General features: G+C 43.7%; 1 protein-coding gene across 1 annotated transcript in view; it reads right to left on the bottom strand.

The window, feature by feature from the left end:
- Positions 1-26348, bottom strand: part of LOC307070017 (myoferlin) — a gene marked incomplete at both ends in the record, with an annotated part of 138473 nt that overhangs the window by 90128 nt on the left and 21997 nt on the right. Inside the window, 3 exons of the mRNA XM_079728635.1 lie at positions 4965-5052; positions 7910-8018; positions 24420-24511. Of these exons, the coding sequence (XP_079584761.1) occupies positions 4965-5052; positions 7910-8018; positions 24420-24511 (289 nt within the window). The remainder of the gene's footprint in view (positions 1-4964; positions 5053-7909; positions 8019-24419; positions 24512-26348) is intronic.

The following is a 26348-nucleotide window of genomic DNA, read 5'->3' as shown; positions in this document are numbered from 1 at the left end:
GTGATGTTTATATTTTTATAAGCAGATATGCTTTTGAACTCAAAAAACACCCCCAATGAGTTCATGTTTTAAAATCTGAAAAGATCTATTGATATTTAAATTAGAGGGAGTGGACTCGTTACTTTTACACAAAATGGTAAAGATTTTTAAAGAGTCAATTTAAGGAAAGTGAAAAAAAACAATTTCTTGGCCAGATGTTCTGTTTATGTTAAGGTCTGTGATGGCAGGAGGTGTGGCTGCCTTGCTGTTATTTCTGTCTCATGTTTATTGCTCTTATTTCCCCCAAGACTGTAAGGTGTTGGGTTTTTTTCCTTAGTGTCTTCCCTAACATGGAGTTGTACTAAGTACTCAAAGATATCTTTGCTTAGTTGAATTGTCACATTAAGACAAAAAAAGTTTTATCTTAAAACATCCAGATAGGGACTTCCCTGGTGGTCCAGTGGTTAAGAATCCGCCTTCCAATGCAGGGCACGCAGGTTAGATCCCTGGTCGGGGAACTAAGATCCCACATGCTGTGGGGCAACCAGAGAGCCACATGCCACAACTACTCAGCCCGTGAGCTCTGGAGCCCACGCACTGCAACGAAAGATCTCACATGCTGCAACTAAGACCCTATGCAGCCAAATAAAAAAAAGTTTAAAAAAAATCCAGATAATCTAGGACATTAAAAGATTTTTTTAAGTTTCTTTTAGCCAGATTATGAAATCATTATTCACCACGCCACCAGCTGTGGTGAATGTTAATCTCATAGAACAAAGATGTCACTTCCAGATCAAAGAAACCTGTTCATTTTTCAAATAAATAAATTTCACTCTGTCATTTCACACTTAAACATAAAATTGCCCTGCGGACGCAGCTCACTTGCAGGCCAGCACTTGCTAACGTTCTTTGAAATCCAAATAAAAGGAACCCAAGTTCTGGCTCATTTCCTATCTCCATCCAGCAGTATCAGGTATTAAAAAGAACTTCTGAGGCACACCTTGGCCACCTGCCATTGGAACCTGCTGGAAATCGGCTAGCTTCCTAAGAGGATGGGGGACTCAGTCCACAAGCACTGTTGGAGCTTGACTTGTGCTGCCAAGACAACCCACGAGGTAAGGAGAGTAGCCTTGGGCAAAGGGAGCCTGGATGGCAAGGGTTTTCTCCCCAGTGGGTTTAAAATTTCAAGAGTTGGTGCTTTTCTCATTTCTAAGGAAGCAGTCTTTGCTCCGGGGAAATGGCGTGTTTTCTGAGCTTGGGCTTACAAGGGTCCATCTCAGGAGATGGGACCTCCCCCTATACTCCCAACAGCTTGATAAATTGCTTATTCTCAAAGTCTTCCTGGTCCATTAGGACACAACCCACCCCCCTTTTTTAAGATATTTAACAAAAAAGCATTTAGTCATCTCAACATGACTCTAAGCCAAACCAGATCATTCTTTTCTAATAACTCAGCTTCTTAGAGGAAACAATTTGAATGCCCATACAGACTGTGGCACTCAACTGAGCTCATAACTACAGCTACCCAGAATCGTTTTTGTGATAATAATAATAATAAAGACCACAGTAAGGTAGAACTTACTCTATGCCAGGCACTGGGCTAAGTGCTTTCTATGCATTATCTCATTTAATCCCTGCAACCACTTCATGATGTGCTAGTGTCCTCCCCCACCTTACAGTAGAGTAACTAAGATTCAGACAAGTTTAGTGACTTACCCAAGGTCACATAGCTAATTAACAATAGACACAGAATCTAACCTAGGCTAGTGTGACCCCAAAGCCCTTTCTCTTATCCATAATGTTACACCTTCAGAAAAAAAAAGTCTTGTCTCCAAACCTGGACTGAAAGTTCCTGGAGGGGAGGAGCTGTATTTTTTTTTTTTTTTTTTTTTGCGGTATGCAGGCCCCTCACTGTTGTGGCCTCTCCTGTTGCGGAGCACAGGCCCCAGACGCGCAGGCTCAGCGGCCATGGCTCACGGGCCTAGTTGCTCCGCAGCATGTGGGATCTTCCCAGACCAGGGCACGAACCCGTGTCCCCTGCATCGGCAGGCAGACTCTCAACCACTGTGCCACCAGGGAAGCCCGAGGAGCTGTATTTTAAAGAATTACCACCCTCATTGCAGCACTGAGCAATGGGTAAGGAAACCCAGCAATTTCTTTACTCCATAAATACTAAGAAGTTGTGTGATGCCAGTTCACTGTAAACTATAAGTTTACTCTTTCTACTTGAATGAACCTCAGTGTTATTTTTTTTCCTAAAGGCCTGGCTCAAGGGCTACCTCAAAAGGGCCCATTTAACATTTTGGCTCTTGAAAAGGAATAAACATAATGAAACTGTCTTTTATCTCCCAGTATACAGGGCTGAATAGTGTCCTCCCAAAAGACTTGCCCATCTGTAACCTCAGAATGTGATCTTACTTGGAAATAGGGTCTTTGTAGATGTAATCAAGTTAACGTGAGAGGACACTGGATTAGGATGGGCTGAATCCAATGACTGGTGTCCATATAAGATGTGAGAAATTTGGACATGGACACACAGAGAGAGCACCATGTGAAAACAGAGACACACAGGGAGAACACTGTGTGATGACAGAGGCAGGGACTGGAGACATGGGTCTACAAGCCAAGGGACACCAAGGATTGGCAGCAACCACCAGAAGCCAGGATACAGGCATGGAACAGGATTTCCCTTAGAGTCCTTGATTTCAGACATCTAGCATCCAGAACTGCGAGAGGATACATTTCTATAGTTTGAGCCACCCAGTTGGTGGTGCTTTATTACAGCAGCCTTAGGAAACTAGTAAATAGGATCTGGCTTAGGAAAAATATCAGTGTAAGAAAAGGCACCCTGGTCCTCCCAATTCAGAGGCTACACCAGATAGTCCACCAGTCGGGGCTGCCTTTTTGGGCCCGTAAGTTCCTACTGTCCTTCCGAGGCTGAAGCAAACGCTGGTGACAGCAGACATCGGCGAAGGAGAAAGAAATTAGTCGGACCACTTGGTTCAGCCCCTGCTGGCGTGCTGCTCAGGACTGAGCTGTTTGCTCTGTGGTGTGTCTGTCATCACTGCTCTGGCAGCAAAGGGAGCCACAGATGTTCTCAAGCCACCACAGGGCCCTTGCAGGGCCAAGAGCGTCCAAGGACAGCGCAGCGTGCCCGTGGGGCCGGTGGGCAGGGGGGAAGGCAGAGCGCGTTGCTGATGTGCTGGTACCCTTATAAGAGGTAAGGGGCTATGTCAGTCCCAAATGTCCCCAAGGAAGAAGGGGCCAGGTGACCCATGCTGGACACACAACTACATGGTCAATGAACGGGCCCAAACCTTAATATCGGGCCATCTGTGGGCTGGGCGAGCAGGGGCAATGGCTGGGTTGGGGCTGAGGCAGACAAGAAGTCACACAGGAAGGGGGCAGAGACATCACAGGGCAGGAAGGGAGGTGCTGCCACAGGTGCCAAGGAGACCCCTCAGGTGGCCAGAGAGCTGAGTTCAGAACCAAGAAAAACTCAGAGAAGCCAGGACTGGAAGGGCCAGGCCTGGCAGGATCCAGGGCCAGGGTGCCCTCCCAGGAAGAGGGATTTCAAGGCGAGGCGAGTGGGCCCTCCCTCCCTGGGGTGCACGCCAAGGCTGGGAAGACGGGGGCGTCTGGTGAGACCCCTCCGTTCAGAGGAAGCCACAGAGACACGTCTAGCATCCCGTCACCCTGGAAAGACGCTAAGAGGAGGTCGGACTCAGCTGCGTGAAAGGCCTGACTTGTAGACTGCCCTCCACCCGCGGCCCAAAACCCACCCCGAGTCCCACGCCCCAACCCCATCCAAAGCAGCACCTGATGGCCCTGAATGACCCACAACCCACGTCCGTGAACAAGGAGCACAAGGTGGGTTGTGCGGCAGGAAGCACTTGGTTAAAGGACCGAGGGGCTGTTTGGAGGCAGGAGGGGGTCAGTCAGGGCCAAGGAAGAGAGGCTCCAATCCAAGGGCTCCGACCACGAGACTGGCGGCTGAGAGCACAGCCTGGTGATGGCACATTTAGGAGGTGAAGACACGTGAAGAGAGTACAGGCCACTCCTGAGACTCACAACCAGGCAACAGTGTATGGGGTGCAAGCTACAAACCCAAAGCAAAGCCCTGCCTGGGGCCTTCTGCTGGATGGGCTCACGTGAGGCTGCTCAGTCATGTAACCAAGCAGGACCCTATGAGGCCTTCCCAGAACAGACCCCGCCCATGCCCTCTGCCTGCCTTTTGTCTGTAGAAAAACTTTAGTCACAGAATAAATTTAATCAGAGAAGTGAGAAAATGCAGAAAGAAAGAACAACAGTCAAGCAAGACAAAATAATAATACTTTAGCCGTTAAACAAAGTCAGGGACCTTTAGTTCTTCCTCAAGGACTACAAATACTATTCTGAGCCGTGTCATTTGAGCTGTTTTGCAGATACTGAAACCCCCCACCAGGTTGAAAAAGTTAACTGTAGGCTGTCCACAAGCACGCAGACCCCAGACCCGTTGGAAACAGCAGGTTGATGATGCTGACTCCCAATTACCTCACCACCAACCAATCAGAAGAATGCCCACGAGCTGACCACGCCCTGCTCCTTGAACATTATAAGATTCCTCACTACCCCCTCCAGGGTGGGACACACAATCTTGAGCGCATTAGCCCCCTGTGGCCCCGTTTACCTGGCAAGCCAATAAAGCTATTTCTTTCTACTTCACCCAAAACTCTGTCTCCAAGATTTAATCTGGCACCGGTATTCTGTCACCGAATTTTGGCAACAGTAAAGGACTGTCTCGCTGTCCCCTCTCCTTTGAAGGGCATTTGATAAACTCTTGTAATGTCCAGTCAGGGCTGCTCCACCTGCCTCATGGGGCCCTGTCTAGGTGGGCAGGGAGCTACAGAGAGCATAGTGACAAGGAGAGCTTTCTTGGAGAGTCCTTGTGTGCCATTAGTAGATCCCCCCTGGTGTAGGCTGGGCCTTCAGGAGGGTCAGCTTACCTCCCAAGCCTGCCACGCTGGTCCCACTGGGGTCATTCGGATGTGGAGTTGAAGGTGGATCATAGCCGATCACCAGGTCAATCGTGGCCTGGGTAGAAAAAATTCATTGCAGACAGAATCAGTGCAGGGCATCAGAATGCTATAGACTCAACACAAACCAATTCAGCAGGAGTAAAAGTTCTAGCAGGGCTGAGCAGGGGGATGGGAAAGTGAGAAGAGAAAGAGAGAAGGATGACACACCCTCCACTGTTTATATCTTCCCACCGTGTGAGCCCAGGTGGAGTGGGCGCACCTGGGAAAGCAGTTACCTGGTACAGGTTGCCAAGTGTATCATTGATAAGGGGCAGCCTCATAACTGGAGGAAAGTTTTGTGACAAGGAAACTTGTAACAAACCTCCTTCCTAGGCTGGAGATGGCCTCCAATCACAGAATTACAGTCACAGAGGATCATTCTAAGTGTTTAAGTTTTTTGTTTGCTCATTGACGTCTTTGTTAATTGCTGAAATTTATTTTCACACTTCTCTCCAAAAAGAATTTTAAGCGACTAACAAAAAGTTATAAAACGATGTGATTCATAAAATGGGGTTCAAAAAAAGGGAAACAAGTCTGATTAAAGAGAAAACAAAGATGCAAAACATGAAGTTAAAGATAAGTGCTATCCCTCTTGCATTAAATATGACCCCAAGTTGGCTAGAAGCCAAGGTAAGAAGGAGAACATAAAATGTTATACATAACCTTTCATTATCAGAAAGGAAGAAACATACCAACTCGTTATAGGAGATAAAATTATTCCCATTTTAAAAATCTGAGTTAAATTTCTCACGTGGGGCATTATTTTAGGGCACAGTTTCCTATACTTTCATATTTTGTGAACCGATAAAATTTCAAAAAAGTTTGCGAGGGGGACTCAACATAGGGTCGCTAATTTTTATTTTGCCAAACACATGCCCTCAACTACCATCTACTACTATAATCATTTCACAAAATAAAGGACTTTTAACAGCAAAAGTGAGGAAGGATAAACCTCAAAATAAAAGAAGTCCTTTGAAAATAAGAATGGCACACACACACACACACCCAGGTTATCAGATAAAATACAGGATATAAAATTTGGAACATATTTATACTACAAAATTGTTCATTGTTTATCTGAAATTCAAATTTAAATGGGCATCCCACACTTCCATTTGCTACTTTTGCTACACCTGGTAAACTCTAACACATACACACACACACACACACACACATACACACACACAATTGCCCTGTCTGTTCATTAGTAAATACTCCCTCATGGATCAGCACATTCTTTGCCAACTTAAGAACTATGACCTGGGAGACACTGAACAGGATAATAAATGATGCCTCTGACAGCAGTTTCTTGGCAAATATAGAATCATAAGAGCAGCGTCTCATGGCTACAACCAGGCCACAATAGGAACACCGAATGCAATGAGGGGCTCAGTTGCCAAACTTGAAGAATCCACCTTTCACACCCTAGAAGAGTCCATGAATGGCTCAACCTCTGTATCAATGGCTTCCCAATAACTTCAGGATCCTCAGAGGTGTTCCAGGCCCTCTTACAGGGGTAAGGGGACACCAGGGGGCCAGGCCTGAGGCCCTCACTCTTCCTTACTCCATTCAATGCCTACAATTCTGCCATTTCAGGGTTCTACATATGCTTTCTCCTCTGCTTTAAAGAGGAAAAAACAGCCAGAAAAATCACTGACTTGTACCATCTTCCCTTAGTATCATTTCTCTCAGCCAGTTTGGGGTAGATAGACGACAGCTGACATTCTGAATTTACATTTTATGATTAGAATGCTAATTCACAGCAAACCTATATGTTTTGGAGACTAGACCAGCAAAACTGACATTCCTAATGGACATTAATGCATTCTTGCCTTCAGGGATGGCCTCTTTTAAATTTTCTCCCTTTGCCCAGGCTCCCAAGCAAAATATTGACAAATTGTTTGGAAAACGAAGGGGTCAGAGGTTAACAGGGCAAGCATATTAGCTTTATGAGTGCTTGTTAGCAATCTTAAGAAATCTGAAAGCTGTGATGCTAGAGTCAATTTTTTTTCAAGTGCACTTGAAAAAGAGTCTCTCTTCTGGTCTCATATCAGACAGTATCAGTGTGTACTTGTTTAGAGAGGCTGTGATCAGAAAACATTCAGCTGCCAATGGAATAATAAAGACCCTGGGGACCTCCTTGGTGGCTCAGTGGTTAAGAATCCTCCTGCCAATACAGGGAACACGGGTTCAAGCCCTGGTCTGGGAAGATCCCACATGCTGCGAAGCAGCTAAGCCCGTTCGCCACAACTACTGAGCCTGCGCTCTAAAGCCCATGAGCCACAACTACTGAGCCCACGCGCTGCAACTACTGAAGCCCAGGAACCTAAAGCCTGTGCTCCGCAACAAGAGAAGCCACTGCAATGAGAAGCCCGTACACCACAACAAAGAGTAGCCCCCGCTCTCCTCAACTAGAGAAGGCCCGTGCACAGCAATGAAGACCCATCGCAGCCATAAATAAATAAATTAATTAATTAATTTTTTAAAAAATCATGATATTAACATCTTGATATTCTGGTCTAATATTAATGAATTACCTTCTATAGAATGCTTCAAAGAGTATCTGATACACAGAGCTATACTCACCATACAAATGTTAACAACCAAGTGAATATGCCCAGAGCTGTACCGAGAGGGTCCCACTCACATTATAGCATTCTGCCATAGAAAATCAAGTTTATCTACTTTGTAGTTCTGTCAATATGAGTACAGGATGAGGCCATATCATTTGTAAATGCACCTATTTATCTCAAAACCAGTAGGGAGAGTGTTTGTGTGTGTAGTGAGCTACTTATAATTTCACACTCTTGTCTTAATGAATCTTTGCAAAGCCATCTCACTTCAAAGCCATTCAACAAGAGGGAAATGCTCACCCCAGTCTCTTGCCCCCTTTCGTTTAGCAGGGAGATCAGTTTGTAGGGCAGCGATCGGCTCTGGTCACCGATCAGGTCTTTCAGGGCTACGGTGGCCGTGCCAATTAACCTGCAGGGGAAAGGAAAAAGCACACAGTAACCCACATAAGAGGCATGTTTCCATTTCCGCACTGGATCTTCCAATCCTCTTCCTATTCATCTGCGAGCATTAAAATCACTCATAATGAAGCATGGGCCATTTTGTGCTCTCCCTAGCAGGGTATTTTGGCAGTAACCATCACACAGCAGCCACCACGTCTCCATAACAAGCAGTCATTTCAAGAGTCAAACTATGGTGCCTGTGAAATTTCAAGTCACAAATGAGATCGATGGGTGAGAGACAAAGACTGAATATAACCTCGAAGAATACAGGAAGAGAGAAAAGTAGGACAAGGTTTAGGCATTCTTCTGTAATGGACATTTAAAAGGACTCATAAAACATTGTCCACTGTAACCTGTTAATATGTTGTGATACAAAACAAAAGGGAGTTTAAGGTAGCAGAGGGAACTAAGGTTGCTAATCAGCTGACCTTAATATGATTAGACTGGGCCTACCCAGATAATCCAGGATTGAAATTAGAAGAGGGAGACAAGAGTCAAGAGACTTGCAAGAAACACTCAACAAGCTGTCACTAGTTTGAAGGGACCACAAGCCAAGGAATGCAGGCGGCCTCTAGAAGCTGGAAAAGGCAAGAAATGGATTCTCCCCTAGAGACTCCAGAAGGAATACAGCCCAGCTGACACCTTCATTTTGAAGGTAAGCCCACTGGACTTCAGACCAGTAGAGCTGTAAGGTGGTAAATTGTGATGTTTTAAGCCACTAAGTTTGTAGTAATTTAAAGCAGCAACAGAAAATTAATACAGGCCTCATGCAGAAGTTTTTCTCACTTTCACCTTATTTCCTAAAATTTTTTGATTCTTGTTTGTTTGTTTGTTCTGTTTCCATCATCCTTCTTGTAGGTAGTAGCAGTAGTAAACTTCATCTCATGTAGGCCATGGTCTTCAGAGACTGGCTAATTGATTTAGTAATGGGCTGAGGAAACCACACAAGAACATAGAAAATCTAAACTTCCACCTGGGCCAGGTAACACATGGTTCAGAAGCTGCTTTGGTGTAACAGATGCCTGACCGAATGTGAAAGTCCGAGTCCAGGTTAATGGAAGAGCGTTAGGAATTCACTGACTCAGTCCTGGGCACTGATGCTGTCTGATGTGTACAGCCTCAACGTAGAAGAAATGACTTAAAAGTGCATAACTTGTAAATTTGTCGACTGATTTTCATTTGAATAGTATCATATAGTAAAAGTGGTATAGGAAATAATTTTAATGGAAATAGTTTTGTGAAATAAAGGCCACTTGGGAACATTTGAGCAATAAAAAAACCCAACATTGTCCACTGTAAAAACATCCCCCCAGGTAAACCTTCTTGCAGTGTAAATAGGTTGCTAGTTTACTGATGGGGTAACTTGCTAACTCACATGCTGTGGAGCATCATTCAAAAGTTGGATGTGTAGGGGCTTCCCTGGTGGCGCAGTGGTTGAGAGTCCGCCTGCCGATGCAGGGGACACGGGTTCGTGCCCCGGTCCGGGAGGATCCCACATGCCGTGGAGTGGCTGGGCCCGTGAGCCATGGCCGCTGAGCCTGCGCGTCCGGAGCCTGTGCTCCGCAACGGGAGAGGCCGCAGCGGTGAGAGGCCCGCGTACCGCAAAAAAAAAAAAAAAGTTGGATGTGTGCACTTCTTTCTCTTCCTGGACCCCAAGGGATTATATTCAGCCTCTACCACTTACCCATCCACCTCTTATTTTTTTGTTGTTATATTCTTTCATTTGTTTTATTTTTTGGATTCCACAAATAAGTGATAACATATAGAATTTTCTTTCTCTGTCTTACTTCAGTCACTAAGCATAATACCCTCCAGGTCCATCCACATTGTTGCAAACAAGAAAATTTCATTCTTTTTTATGGCTGAGTAATATTCCATTGCATATATGTGCCATATCTTTTTTATCCATTCATCTGTCAATGGACACTTAGCTTGCTTCCATATCTTGGCTATTGTAAATAATGTTGCTATGAACATTGAGGTGCAGATACCTTTTTGAAATCGTGTTTTCATTTTCTTTAAATATATACCCGAGTGGAATTGCTGGGTCCTATGGTAACTCTATTTTTAGTTTTTTGAGGAACCTCCATACTGTTTTGTATTGTTTTGTTTTTACAGTGGCTGCACCAATTTACATTCCCACGAACAGTGTAAAAGGGTTCCCTTTTCTCCACATCCTTGCCAACATTTGTTGCTTGTGGTCTTTGTGATGACAGCCATGCTGACAGGTGTGATGTGATATCTTATTGCGGTTTTGACCATCTACCTCTTAGTGCACATAACATACTGGCACAGAAGTACACCTGTGTCCCTCCTTACTACAGTGAAGCTCCTGAAAGGCAGGGGTTGTTTCCTGTTCTGTTCATTCCTCTAACCCCAGTGCTTGGAACATAGTTTGCTTATTAATAGATATTTACTGAATGAAGGAAAGAAACATTTTTGTAGTTAGGGCACATGATCAAAAAAATTTATAGAACACACATCCCCAGGGAGTTGGTCAATATAAAAGTGTAACCTGTGGAATATAGTCTGTAAATTGGGGTTATAATGCACAACATGGTATGAGAGTGGGTGAATTTAAGGAGTTCCCTTTGTGAAATGCAATCAAAAAGCAAAGAGAGTCCAGGGTGTGCTCTCAGTATAGACACTGAAAAAGGAAAAGAGAAATAGTAAGAATTTTTAAATGCTATTTACTTATATCTTGTCTATATTTGCAGCGACTTATACTAACAATAGCAGATATGATAGCCTGGATTATCGTTAGCATAAAGTTAGAAAACTAAATATCAAGTCCTCAAAATGATAGGAGAGATTCCTTATACCAAAAACCCCATGGTGAAGAAACCGTAGTTGACAATAAAAATAGCTCTGGGCTGTCAGGCAAAAACAATAATCAGGAAAGATTCCCCCTGTGGAGAAATATTCATTTTATTTTAAAATGTACATTTTGTTTTAAAATCAGGAAGTGAAAGTTGATGTCAACATAGACACATTATTTTTAAACTGACATGTATCTGTATTCTCATCCCCCACTCGGACCTCAGAAATAGGACCAGATTGTAGATTCAGGGTCTGTCATCCAACCACATACGTCCAGTGACTCAGAATAAGTGACTTCACTTTCTGTGAATAGGTATATTATATCACACAAGACCAGACATTGCTATGATACCCTGTTTCACACAACTAACCCCACGATGTGAACCACTGGCACAGGGCTTCTTGGAAGAGTGCACTGACTTGAAACGAACACACCCAAGATTTTCAACAACCATGATGGATTCTGCTCTCTTCTAATATCACAAGTAGAGTCAGAAAAGAAAAATTTTGCCTCCAGAGGACTGAGTGCACTTTTCAGCCCTTTTAGGTCAATACAGAAATTTGGTCTCTCTGTCAATGCTGAGAATTGATGGGACCTTTACAGAGTAATTTTTCATACATGAGTATGTTCACTCCGTATGTTAGTATCTTGTTTGTTTTTGTTTTTTTAACATCAGTATGTTTTCTTCTCACTTGGGTTTTTATTCCCCTGATATATTGAGGACAAGAGACTACCCATGACTCCATCTCCACCTGATGAAACAGAGAAACCTCCCACACAAGGTGAGAACCCCTGGCAAAATCTCTTCCACATCTCTCTCAGCCCCACAGGGTGTGAGCTTCTCTCTATGGACTTCTCTCCATGTTTTAAGACAGCAGGCCACAGGGTTGGTTAATTCGGTTTTTTTCAATAAGAACAAAACCTGGAAAGGTTTAAAAGTTATCTGGGGCTTCCCTGGTGGTGCAGTGGTTGAGAGTCCGCCTGCCGATGCAGCGGACATGGGTTCGTGCCCCGGTCCAGGAAGATCCCACATGCCGTGGAGCGGCTGGGCCCGTGAGCCATGGCCACTGAGCCTGTGCGTCCGGAGCCTGTGCTCCGCAACGGGAGAGGCCACAACAGTGAGAGGCCCGCATACCACAAAAAAAAAAAAAAAAAAAAAAAAAAAGTTATCTGACTCGTACTCACCTTGGAAAGACATGGAAACACACTGGATTTTACTCTTCACAGTTCCATGATTCATAACCTAACTTTATGATTAAAATCATAACATTGTACACTTGAACATGTACTGATTTGCTTTTGCTAAAGCCAAGATGACCTGAATCTCTATCAACAATAAATAATCCCTGGAACAAAACAAAAAATACAGCATGCAGGGATGATACTGAAGTGGAAAGAGGGCTGACCTGGGTTGGACCAGCATTTATCAACAGCAGCACTGCTGACACTTTGAACTGGATAATTATTTGTTTTAGGGGGCTGTCCTGTGCCTTGTCAGATGCTCAGCAGCTTCCCTGGCCTCTACCCACTAGAGCATCTCTACACATTGCCAGTTGTCCCCAGAGGCAAAATCACCACAGGCTGAGAACCACTGGGTTAGACAATTCCTGTTCTACCCCTAACTCTGTGTCCCAGCTGCCTTTGAGGACTTGGCTAAGTCACCCAAATCTCTGAGCCCCCTTCATTATCTGTAAATGAGTAGATTGAAAGAATTCCTCAGACCCTTTTTAGCCCTGAAAGTCTGCTACTGGCTTATATATGTGATGTTCCTATGTATGTCTATTCAGAAAACTCTCTCATGTTATACATTTCTTTTCTCTTAAAGCCTTTGTTTATTGATTTGGGGGGAAAATATCCTAGAAAATGTCCATAATGAACAATCCAGAATACTAGGCAAGTTTTCTGCCTTCAAAGGTATTGGCCTATAACATCAGGAGTCAAACAAATTCCCACAGGGTGTCAGGAGGAAAGTTTAGCCCAATAACAGAAATGTGGAATACAGTGAGTATTAGGTGAGACAATAGGGAGTGGTGGGACTTGTGGCTAACTGGGGAGAACAGCTTTGCCTAAAACACGAAACCCATCTGCTGGCCCTTTATGGCCCTGAATGGTTTTACAATCTCCATTCTGACTCATCCAGTATCCGCTGCTTTCCCCTCCCCATGAGAGGGTGTGAGAGGATGGTAACAAATAACAGACCAGGAATGGAGTGAAATAAAAGAAGCCAATCGTGAAGTCTGATTTCAATTCCTTCTTTCAGAAACCTTTAGTCCCATTTCTTAAGATTTGCTTTTTCATCATAAAATTCTTATGCTTGTGGGGGTGGGGTGGGGGAGGGGAGGGAGATGTCAAAGAAAACTTAAATTTCTTTTTTCTGAAGATAGTGCTTGTTTAGATGAAAGCCTAGAAAGACTTTAATCCACAAAATATTTTTAACGGCTCAGTGAGTTGAAGAAAAATGTAAACAGTTACAACTTCTAAGATCTTTCACTGTAAGTTGAAGAAAACATCCCCTATGGGTGTCTGAACTCTATAGGGCTTTGAAGGCAAGCCTGGCCTGGCCTATTTTCTATGATGTTGCTTGGATACAAAACACAGTGAGAGACTGGGAAATGATGACTTGGCCTCCTATACAGGGAATAAGAAGAGTTCAGTCGGACCACAAGCCAATTTCCTTTAAAGAAGGTGATACTAAACCAAGACCCTTTTTCTTTCATGTTACTAATGTTATAAATATGTTCAAATATTATGGTGTGAAAGTAATGGGGAAACTTTTACCCTGTGTTTTCATGGAAAAATAAGAGTCTCCCCATGGGCTCCACCCAACACTAAAATGGATGGACCACACCTCAAAAAGAAACTTATGGTGCAAGAATAATAAACAGCAGATGTATTCTGAAATGAAGAAAGAGCCAGTCCTTCTCCTATTCCTTTCAGTCCACGAACGCCCATATAGTTTGTTGTTGGTTCTCTCTGTGACATCAAACTAATTCTAAGCAATGGAAGCAACTACTTGAAAATTAGATGTTAGGTTTGGGGGAACTAAAGAGTTTAACTGTAAACTAGTCAACTCGATCATGCAAGTGTTGGTTAAGAACTTTTGTTTCTTTCTTGTTAAAACAGAGTCTAGTGTGTTTAAAAGAGAAATGGAAAACGTTTTCCCCTTTGGCCTGGACGCAAATGTTAACAGTCGCATGCCACTGTGGTGAGTAAGGGCTTTGCTGGCTGAGTTCTTAATAAGGGAACTCACATCTAGCGAGTTGTTCTTCTGTGCAGCAGGGACCCAGCCCACATGGATTACTGGGGGAGAGTTTACTGGAAATTCCCTCATGAAGGAAAGGAAAAATAAGTTGGAGGCTGGAAAGTCACACACTGCTCTGTCTCAGCTCCCAAGGACTGCAGAACTACCAACTTCCCATCCTTCGAGGGGCAATAACAATCCCCAACGGGGCTGGGGAACAAATGCTTTTCTGAGTGGCTCCCAGGTCTCCTGCAGGACCATGACTCGCCCACCCTTTGAAGCACTGGGCTCTCAGCCAGCCGGGCCTTGTCGTCCGCGCCAGGCCCAGAAGGCCAGTGGGGATGCTCGGCTGGGTCCCATCCCCTCCGCAGACTTCTCCCTCCCCTAGGCCAGTATCAGTGGAGCTCCTCCCTTGGCTCTGAGCCAAAAGGAGGGAGCGCCAAGCCCTGCACCTTGCTTTCTACCAGATGGGGGGAGAGGCAGGGGCAGCCACGGCAGTGAATCCTATCACAGGGAACCCCAGAAAGCACCTCCCCGGGTCGCCCATCCACCTCACCTGTGGGGAACCCTCCGAGTCTCCCAACCAGCCCACCCTCGCGCTCTGGATTAGCTCCTAAAACTGCTTCTCAGAATGTGGTTCCCCAGACTTCCCTGCAGCAGAATCAGCAGGGCGGGTACAGATTCCCAGGACCCTGAGTCAGACTTTTTCTTTAGTTAATTCTTATACCCAGGAAGTTTGAGAAACAATGGTCTAGAACAGGTGGAGGGGTGGATGGAGGGCGGGGGTAGGGAAGGCAGCTGGCAAAGCCAGACCTGGGGAACAGGGAACACGTGCAGTTTTCTAAAAGTACATTCAATGTGATAATACAGGTTCACGTTTGAGAAATGGACATAGCAATCAATTATTTAATAGAACAAAGGAGAAAGCAAAACGCCATCAAAGTCTACTCGGCAGGCCTAGTTACCTGCGCCCTCCCATAGCTTCCCATCCTTACTGCACACCAGGATTGTCAGAGGACCCTGAGGCCTTTGTCCTGTTCATCACAAGGGAGCAGGGGTTTTAGAAAACCTAGAAACTCCTAGTCCACACAGTGGTTCCCCAACCTAGCAGTGTACAAGCCCCCTGAGGTGGAGGTGTAACAAACTCCATGCCCAGATTTTGGAATCACTGAACTAGCCTGGAGGCTGTGGCAGTATCTGCAGGATTCAGGGCCAGCCTTTGCTGCAGATGGCATCACTTTAACAGGGGAAGGAGCTGAGTGGAAGCCCAGGTCTCTTCTCCAAAGCCCTCCTGGGCAGCGAGGCTACAAGGCCAGGGGTAGGTTAACTAGCCTAATGCCTGGCATATAGAAGATGTCTAAGAGTTAATTTCTTGAATAGATGACTGTAACCTGCTATTTTGCTATTTGCTCTTGACCAGTTCTCCTGTTCATTCAGTCCTCAAAGTTCTGGCTCTATGCTTGCCCATTCTGGACAGTTCAACAGAACTCCCAGGCTCCGTCTCTGTCTAATGCCCTCATCCTTTAGATTCAAGGCAGTAGTATTCACTCATTCATTCATCAAGCACTTGGACCTTATAAAGTAAGGGGGACAGCATAACATAGTGACTAAGAACTCGGCGCTAGACAGAGCTGACTGATTCAGACTTATCCTTGTACCACAGATTTTGTAACTTCTCTGAGCCTCAGTGTCCTCATCTGCAAAGTGGGGATAATGACAGCTCATACCTAACAGTATTGTTGTAAGGATAATCTGGTAAGTGCTTAACATCACTTTTCATTATTATTTCAGACACTATTCTGGAAAAAGGGATCCTAAAATATGGGGAGGGGGAAGGGTAAGCTGTGACAAAGCGAGAGAGAGGCATGGACATATATACACTACCAAACGTAAGGTAGATAGATAGTGGGAAGCAGCCGCATAGCACAGGGAAATCAGCTCGGTGCTTTGTGACCGACTGGAGGGGTGGGATAGGGAGGGTGGGAGGGAGGGAGACGCAAGAGGGAAGGGATATGGGAACAGATGTATATGTATAACTGATTCACTTTGTTATAAAGCAGAAACTAATACACCATTATGAAGCAATTATACTCCAATAAAGCTGTAAAAAAAAAAAAAAAAAAAAAAAAGGATCCTAAAAACAATATGACTCCAAGTCAGTACTTGCAGGGAAAGCTGGTCTGAACTCATGCACAGCCTAAATCACAGGAAGGCGGGTTTATCTATGCGGAGTGTGGGCAGGTGGGCATGAATGAACAGATAAGAACCCTTTGTAACTACCCACAGCCATTTCTATACAATCACTGTGCAGAGTTCTTAAAACCAATCCTTTCTCTTACGTACATCAAATAGCTCCCTCCCCACCGTCAATGCTATATATACACTGTGAATCTGTTTGGAAAACAATTTTTATTTTCAGGATTAGACCAGAAGTAAACTTCAGCTGTAGATGAATTCTCATAAAATCCAATTAGTCGAATCTGAATGCATTTTTAAAGCCATAGGTCTCATAAAACGTTTCATGATAAAAGAGACCCCAGAGCAAATCCTTATATGAAAAACCTTTCTAAACCAGCGCACGTGTACGTGCGTGCACACACACACACACACACCCTGTACCCTTTTTCTCCCCTTTTCCCCTGCTTCATTCTTCTTCATCATATTTATCACCATCTGATAAACTATATGTGGATTTACTTGTTTATTGTCTGTTGCCTCCACTCAGATGTGAGCCCCATGAAAGGCATGGAGTACCCCCAGCGCCTAGAGCAGTGTCTGACACACAGCAGCCATAAGCAAATATTTGTTGAATAAATAAACTAACTGATACATCACTGAAGATAGTCCAATGACCTTGCAAATGATTTATAGGTTATGAAGCTTCCTCTCCTAAGAGATGTTCCTCCAAGTACAATCAGGAGATAATTACAGCTCTTATTATGAAATATCTTTCTCTTTCAGTCTCTTTGGGTGTTTCTCACCAGGGCTGTGATCTCCCCAAACAGCGGGGTTCAGCCTCTCCAGCACCCAGAGCCAACCAGCCCAGACCAGCTTTGATCTTTGCATAGCTTTGCTGCTCTGTTGAAAAAGCGGAACTAAAAATAAATCAGAACTGGGAGTTTTGTTCCAAGTACCATCTGCCTCTGGCTTAGACTTTCGCACAGCCCGAGAAGCTACTCCAGGTAGAAAACCTGCCTCAACCCTTCTCACCAACCACACTGGGGGAAAGGAGAGGTCATGGGGACCGCCTCAATTAATCCCACTGCTATGTTTACACATGGCACTGGCAGAAGCGAGTCTCACCACTAGGGGAAATAAAAGCATTAAAAGCTTGAACACAAGGTCTTTTGTATACCAGTAAACAAAAATTTCTCATAAGCAATACCACACCGTCCCATCAAATTAATTTCATTCCAAACCACAGTCTTTCTGTTTTCTCTAAGCAAAAACAAAACAAAAACAAAAAACCCTTGCCCAGGGAGTTAGTATATTGCATAACCCAGACTTGTCCTTTTGCTTTTTCTAATTCTACAGCCCCCAGTACCATCCTGTGTGTAAGTGTGTGTGTTAGTTATGCTGTGCTCTCACTTTCATATCCTGGCACTCTGGCCCTCAACACACACACACACACACACACACACACACACACACACAGGAAATAAACATTGGAAGGTCTGAGGTTAAACTCTGGATTTACGAGGTTAAATCCACGTGCTTCCAATCAAAGAGCTGGGTGACTTTAAGCAATTTGGTGAACCTCTCTGAGCCACATTTTTCTCAACTCTAAGACGTCAGTAAGCCTGTCTGACTCAAAGTCATTATAAAGATGAAAACCGACTGCGTGTGGAGCAGTTTTAGCACAATTCCTGGCCCATGGTAAGCCCACAATAGATATTAGCTATTATGTTGCTCATCAGGAAATTTAAGTGATTTTTTTCCTTAATTATATTAAATTTGCCCTTATGTCTATCACTTACTGAGGAAGTATTCCAGCCACCATCATGAAGATGAAGAAACTTGCCAAAAGCCACCCAACCAGTAAGTAGCAGAGCCAAAATCCAAACTAATCTCATGATCATGCAGCTCACCACTTGCCCACATCACCTCTTATGCAAGAAGTCGGGTAAATTTCCTCCTAGGTATATTGTGAGGTCTTCGGTTATGTTCTTCTTACATTACAGCAAAGCAGACAATTTACCTTCAGAGGATGTCTCTAACTTTGCCGTGCATTTGTGTGGGGTATATGTGATGGTTTCAAATGCACAAGTACACACACATGGAGGGGAAAAATAAGAGTACTAGGAAGGCAAACTTTTAGACAGTTACAGTCATTTTATATCAGACATTGTAATTCGCATTCCTACACGTTCAATTTGGATCTTTTTTTAATACCTTCCACGTCTCTACTTCACTTGCTCAAGCTTTCCTCTACCTTCCTTAACCTGTGGAATACGATTATAACACCTGTTTCATTGTCCATACCTACTCATAATATCATCTAATAGTGTATCTGTTTAATAATGATGTATCTATTTTTTTCTTCACAATACTGAGGTAAAATCCTTCTGAGTACTCTACCTTATGCTCATGAATTTGAAGGTTTTCTCACTCTGGATGGTGGGAGCATTAACTATTCTCAGTCCTCAGGTAGTTTCCTCACTGACCAGTCCTCACCCGAGGAATCAAGCGGAACCCTCTGCAAATCTCTGGAGCTCTCTGCGTGGGTGGTGTGTGTGTGTGTGTCCACGCACGCCTAGCTCTAGCCTCCCACCTGCACCTCCCCAACTCTGGGAGACAACCAGGATCTTCCTGTCCTACAATGCAGCCTGGAAATGCTCTCTAGGCATGAAGCTGGGCACTCAAAGGGCTCAGCTCATTTATCCCCCTCTCTTGGGGATCACTGTCCTGTGCTGCTAGTGTCCAGTATCTGAAACCACTGGGGCATGTATTTCATCTACTTTTTCGGTTGCGTCAGGTGAGAGGGTAAATCTGGTCCCTGTGACATCACCTTAGCATGAGCAGAACACACACACATACACAGACGCACAAATCTGAAAACTTGTAAAAATCTTTCATTCCTATATTTCCAGGTTCCTGAAGATGCTTCTTCTTTAGGAACTCAAGCAGAGTGACAGCAGGGCCAGGATGCCAAGAGATCAGGGTCCCAGCCTCAACCCCTCTGAGCCTCAAGTCTCATCTCCACTTCTCGACGTCATTGTGAAGATCACATGAGATGAGATATATTCTCTGAACTCATCTTGTTCATTGCAGGGAATGAGCTTAAGTGACTTATTACTCAATAGCATAAAATGCCTGCTTAAAACATTTACCTAAGAAGGAGGTACCAATACTCTGACAATGAGTGGGGGTGTTTTGTTTGTTTGTTTTTTGGCAAAATTAGAAAAAAAATTTTAAGCCAGGGAGTTCCCTGGTGGTTTAGTGGTTGGGATTCGGTGCTTTCACTGCAGTGGTCCGGGTTCAATCCCTGGTTGGAGAACTGAGATCCCCCCACAAGCAGTGCGGCATGGCAAAAAAAAAAAAAAAAAATTAAGCTAAAAGATCATCATTCCACCTCCATTTTGGTCCCTATAGGTGGTCAGAGGTTTTCAGTGTAATGGAAAAGTCAAGAGCACAGGTCTGAATATAAATGCTGACTCTGATACATACCTGCTGTGTGACCCTGAGCAGATGACTAAACCTCTCTGAAAAAAAACTGGGTATCTGTGAGGATTAGGTGGGATAATGCATTCAAAGGGCTCATTAAGGGATGGCCACATTGCCTGTCTGGAAAGGGAACTCTTATTCTTCAGCCACTGGGAAAATCCTTCCACTCTGACATTTCAGCTAAAAATACCATTTCATGTTCATCATGTGACCAAGAGGCTCCTCTAGCTCTTCCCTCACCCTCTTTCAGTCCACACGGCTGGTTGGATGACTGTAAAATGAGGAAAAACAGAGTCTGCGCAGAACAGCCCCACCAGCTCGCAGCGCTTAGGGAGGGACGTTGCTGATGCACCAGCACTGTGCGTGCTCAGACTGCCCGGTCCAGTCCCTATGGGTGTGGGCACCATGCTCAGGCAAACCCAGGCAGCCTGGTGCTGTTTGCTTACATGCCCTGGGGCTGCAGACTCTGGAGTGAGGGCCCTATTTACACAGCCAGTCTCCATGGCAACAGCAAAGTTCACAGGCAAGACATTCCTTAAGCCTGTAGAAAAATTCTCTGCCCCCACCCTGTGCTTCCAGGTGAGGGAGACGTTCCCACACTGAGCAGTAAGCACAGCCTCAAGGCCAAATCTTTTTTTTTTTTTTTTGGCAGTACGCGGGCCTCTCACTGCTGCGGCCTCTCCCGTTGCGGAGCCTGGACACGCAGGCTCAGCGGCCATGGCTCCCTGGCCCAGCCGCTCCGCGGCATGGGGGATCTTCCTGGACCGGGGCACGAACCCGTGTCCCCTGCATCGGCAGGCGGACTCTCAACCACTGCGCCACCAGGGAAGCCCAAGGCCAAATCTTTAATAGAAAAGCCAAGAAGAAAATACGAGACCAAAATACACAAATATTTTGGACAAACATACCTAAAATATTGCCCTGCTGTCATCCAAGGGCCCCACTGTGTTTTCAACAGGTATAAAATAAATATATAATGTTCTCCCAGTAGTTTTCCCTGCTTCCTAACTGGTTCCTACATCCAAACTCCACACAGAAAGCCCAAGTGATACATTAAAAATGTAAATAAGATCATACTCAGTACCCTTCAGCGAACTTCCATCCTACTAGGAATGAAATCCAAAGCTTGCATCGTGGCTCACAAAGCCATGCATGTTGTGGCTTTGCTGATCTCACCTCCTTCCCCCACCCCAGCCCTCTGGCCTCTTCGATCTTTCTCCAACACCGAGGTATACTCCTGCTTCAGGGCCTTTGCACTTACTGTTCTCTCTGCCAAGAATATTCTTTCCCCCCAGAAAACTGCATGGCTCATTCTTTCACTTTATTTAGGTCTCTGCTCAATTGTCACCTTATCATCACCTCCAACGTTCCCCCACCCTCAGTAACCATCCTCTTACTCTGCTTTAGTTTTCTTCATGGGCTATGACAGTTTCCTCCTTAGACTACAGCACTTCAGAGTACCTGATCTATTACATATTTCTTCGTGTATTTGTTTGTTTTGACTCTCTCTCGAGGATGTAACATTCAAGAAAACAACAACTTTGTTTGAAACATAGATGAGAGCTCCCAGGCCAGCCTGCCAGGCTTTACTGCCATGTTCAAATAGATGAGGTACAAAGTGATGAGGCCTGAACCAGGCTGCTGGCTGTGGCCACAAGTAAGAAGCATGTGGCACAAACAGTGGAAAGAAAGAGAAGTAAGATTTGACAACAGATTGGATAGGAGGTAAAAGGGAGAAGATCCTCAGAGACCTGAGGTTTTGAGCTCAGTGGTCTGGAGCTGTGCTCTCCACTGTGATGGCCACCGGCCACACGTGGTGAGGAAGCACTTGAAATATGGCTGGTCTAGACAGAGATGTGCTGTTAATGTGAAATACTAAGTCTTTGAAATCCGGTGTGTAAGAAAAAAATGCATGTAAAATGTCTCAGTGATTCTTAAAATATTGATTAACATAGTATAATATTATCATTTCTATGTGTAAATAAAACATATTATTAAAATTCATTTCATCTGTTTCTTTTTGTTTTATAACATGGCTACTAGAAAAATTTTAATTACATATGCAGCCTGCACTATATTTCTTTCGGAGAGGGCTGGTCTAGAATATAAACAGTGGTACCACTTGCAGAAAGAGGAGAGGAAAGAAAAGAAAGACTATTATTAGTAGCAGATAGGAGGCTACAGTGAGGCTTAATCACCCGCTTCCCCAGAACTTTGAAATCTGGTAAATAAAACTGCCCTCTGGAAGTTGGGGTGGGGGATAGAAAATCATATAATTGCTTCAAAGCTGAGATGTACAGCATAACCTTCAAAAGCTAGAATGGTTTTTCGATCCAAGAGAGTAGAGCCAGAATCTACCAGAATGTGCTTATATAGCTTAAGAAAAAAATGCGTCGGTCACAAGGGGCATTGGTCAGCAATGAAACATGGAAGAAAGGATCTCATGAACGGTGACATGGGCAGTAGCTATCAAAGCCTATGCAGGCTCTTAGTCTGACGCCATTAAGCAGAAGACCCCAATGACTAAGATGACCATCTAATTTACTGTCCAAATCAAGCCACTGTTGACAGCAAAAGTGACATCATAAATCACTGTGCTGGGACAACAAACCAGGGCTATCCAAAGCAAATCAGAGCATATGGCCACCTTATCTCAACTAATTCATTCTAATTTACTGCTCTCATTGCAGCCTTCTGATCATACCAAATGTACCTGAGACTGAGACATACATTTTAAAATAAATTCACATTACTAAAACCTGAGATGCTTCTTACAATTGATGTGGGCATTTAATATCAGGCTTCTTCCCCCCCGCCCACCACCCACCCAAACATGTTACTAATTTAATAGTACATCTTACCGTCAATGATATCTTACAATCAAAGGTAGAGAGTAATTTGGCTTCCCATGTGAAATGACATGAAGGAAAACAGACATTTCTCCAAAGAAGACATACAGATGGCCAAAAAGCACATGAAAAGATGTTCAACATCACTAATTATTAGACAAATGCAAGTCAAAACTACAATGAGGTATCACCTCATACCAGTCTGAATGGCCATCATCAAAGAGTCTACAAACAATAAATGCTGCAGAGGGTATAGAGAAAAGGAAACCCTCCTACACTGTTGGTGGGAATGTACAATAAATTGGTGCAGCCACTGTGGAAACCAGTATGGAGGTTCCTCAGAAAACTAAAAATAGAGCTACCGTATGATCTAGCAATCCCACTCTTGGGCATATAGCCAGAGAAAACCATAATTCGAAAAGATACATACACCCCAATGTTCATTGCAGCACTATTTACAAGAGCCAAGACATAGAAGTAACCTAAATGGCCATCGACAGAGGAGTAGATAAAGGAGATGTGGTACATATACACAATGGAATATTACTCAGCCATTAAAAAGAACAAAATAATGCCATTTGCAGCAACATGGATGCACCTAGAGATTATCATACTAAATGAAGTTAAGTCGGACAGAGAAAGACAAATATCATGATATCACTTCTATGTGGCATCTAAAAAAATAATACAAATGAACTTATTCACAAAACAGAAACAGACTCACAGACTTAATAGAAAACTTATGGTTACCAAAGGGGAAAGGTGGGGGGGAGGGATAAATTAGGAGGTTGGGATTAACATATACACACTACTATATATAAAATAATCAACAAGGACCTACTGTATAGCACAGGGAACTCTACTCAGTACTGTAATAAACTATATGTGAAAAGAATCTGAAAAAGAATAGATACACGTATATGTATAACTAAATCACTTTGCTGTACACCTGAACCTAACACAATGCTGTAAATCAACTATACTCCAATATAAAATTAAAAAAATGTTTAAATTCATTTTAAAAAATTCATTAATCAGAGAGTAGGAATGCCCTCCCCAACCAGGCAATTTATTTCCATTGGAAAATAACAAGTATCATGGTTTTAAGAATTGTTCTCTTGTGAGTTTAGTTAGTTTGAATTGATAACGTAAGACTGCGTTCCAAGTCTAAGGCCAAAGTCTAGATCAAGGACTGGGGTGAATTTACTGAGGTCATTCTGTCCCATGGGAACCTCAGCTTTACCCAGGGGACAACTCTGTGTGCCACCAGTGGGCACCACCGTGACTCTTCCCCATCTGAAACTGGCAGGGGCAGTAAGAGTAGGAATCTGGTTTGGATCTGTTGGGTCTAAAAAACCAGCGAGACGTTAAAATGGAAGCAGGGCTGGAAAGAGAAGTTGAATGAGACATACATGGGTTATACATAATCAGAAGAAGAAATGATTTTGTTTGTGTCCAATAAAGCTACAGTTTGGATAAATCATCAGTGCCTATACCTAGTTAACAAAGAAACTGCAGGAGCATAAAAAGATTTCACTGTTAAGTGCCAAATTGGCTAGACTAGTGGTGGCTTAGTGTTTGCAACCTCTTATGAATACAGCAGTCACTGGGAAAGAGCACTGTGATTGACTAGCCACATCTGATATTGGCTCATAAGGGGTGGAGGAGGGCACAGAATTAAAGCACAATTATATTGGAAATATTATAATATGTTATTAAAGATATGGTCCTTCAACAAAATAAACAATAGTAAGACAATATGCAACATGAGAAAAACAATTGAAATCAACTTACTTATTTTGTCCAATTGTCTCAAAATCTTTCACAACAATCCCAAGGGATGATGAAAAGTCCAGTGGTATACCCCTCAAGTCGAACTCCAAAATCTGTACACAGGTAGATTATGAAAACAAAGAGGCTGTTAAAAGGATCCGGGAATATAATAAGATGTACCAATACTAAATATCAGGTCATCTCCACCAATGACAATTTTTTGAAGTACTCAGTTCTATAGTTAGACAAAAGTGATCAAATTCTGAACCTGGAGGCTGCTGAGGCTCGTGGGAAAGCAAACCAGACTCCTAGCTTCCCGTTTTCTAGACTCTGTGGCTTTGGACAAGTCACCAAATCTGTCTCATAGGCAGAGAACTAGACTTAATGTCTACCACAACTGTAGCACAAATAGAATAAAATATGTATGTTAAAAGGCTTTCTTCAATGGTTATGTTTAAATTATTTGCTTTTCTTAATCATATTATTATCGAAGAAAGCGGTAAATAATCTAAGAAAACATTTTCTGAAATGCATCAGCCCCTTATTTTAAGTCCCACCATGGTCAGTGCTGTAGTCAGCTGAGTCTCTCATCTTAAGGCAGTAAATTGCTTTCTAGTGGCAAATGTTAAAAAAAAAAAAAAAAATTAACTTAGTACCACTGATGTCTTTGATTATGTAATAAATTAATTAACTAAAGCAGTGCATGATGATGATCTGATGCTCCTTGTAATGGGTTTGGAATGGATGGAGGAGGAGTCTCACAGCTCATATTAGAACATACTCACCAATCCACATGGGTTTGGGTTGGCATTTCATTTAGGTTTGGTTTCAGTTATAAAGCTGCAATTGGGAAGTTTACTTGATAAATACATATGCACTATGAGAAAAAAAATGCATTGGAAACAAAATGGGGTAAGATGGATGATGCCCTGGGGAAAACACGCCTACTCATGTGACCATATACCTCTCTGCCATCGGCCACATGGATTGAGCTCAAATATAAAGAAGCGTGTTGGGACTTCCCTGGTGACACAGCGGTTAAGAATCCACCTGCCAATGCAGGGGACACAGGTTCAAGCCCTGGTCTGGGAAGATCCCACATGCCGCGGAGCAGCTAAGCCCGTGCGCCACAACTACTGAGCCTGCATTCTATAGCCCGAGAGCCACAACTACTGAGCCCACACGCCTACAGCCCATGCTCCGCAACAAGTGAAGCCTGCGCACCGCAAGGACGAGTAGCGCCTCCTCGCCACAAGTAGAGAAAGCCCATGTGCAGCAATGAAGACCCAACACGGCCAAGAATAAATAAATAAATAACTAATTAATTTAAAAAATAAAGAGGCATGTTATCACTAAATGCACACATACATGTACTTTTTATTTATTTTAGTCTTGGAGCTCTGTGTGAGGTGCTAGGAACCCACAGTTTCCACAGGGACCAACCAGACAGGCCTCTGGCTCTCATGGAGCTGGCAGTCCAGCTGGCTGTGCTCTGGGTTCCAGTGAAATTGCAGAGAAGTGGAATTCCCTCTCAACCTGCATGAAACCAGCAGGGCATTTCAGATAGGCATTAAGAAGCTTTTAGTCTTGGCCTCATCCGGTGAGAACGAGTAGTCTTTATTTTACAGGGATACTGAAACTCACTGGGAGGGGAAGGGGAGAAGGGGTTTGCAGTTGGTGGAAGGAAGCCGTCACAGCCTGGTGACTTAGCAAAGTAACAAAGACATTTATCACTGCACTTATCCAGAAAGGTTTGACCTGGCTTTTGGAAAAACAATGGGGCAGATGATCAACTTTTCAAAAATTAGTCAGCATAGGAAAATCCTACTCAGTGGAAAGAATTAAAAATGTCACATATCTGTAAATCTATTAGACACTGAAACAATTTATAAAATAGATAGAAAGTCAGTAGTGGGGGGGATGTCTATAAATTATATCAATTCAATACAA

Source organism: Hyperoodon ampullatus (assembly GCF_949752795.1).
Source record: "Hyperoodon ampullatus genome assembly, contig: scaffold_482, whole genome shotgun sequence".
Lineage (NCBI taxonomy): Eukaryota > Metazoa > Chordata > Mammalia > Artiodactyla > Ziphiidae > Hyperoodon > Hyperoodon ampullatus.
This window is presented reverse-complemented; position numbering and strand designations above follow the sequence as displayed.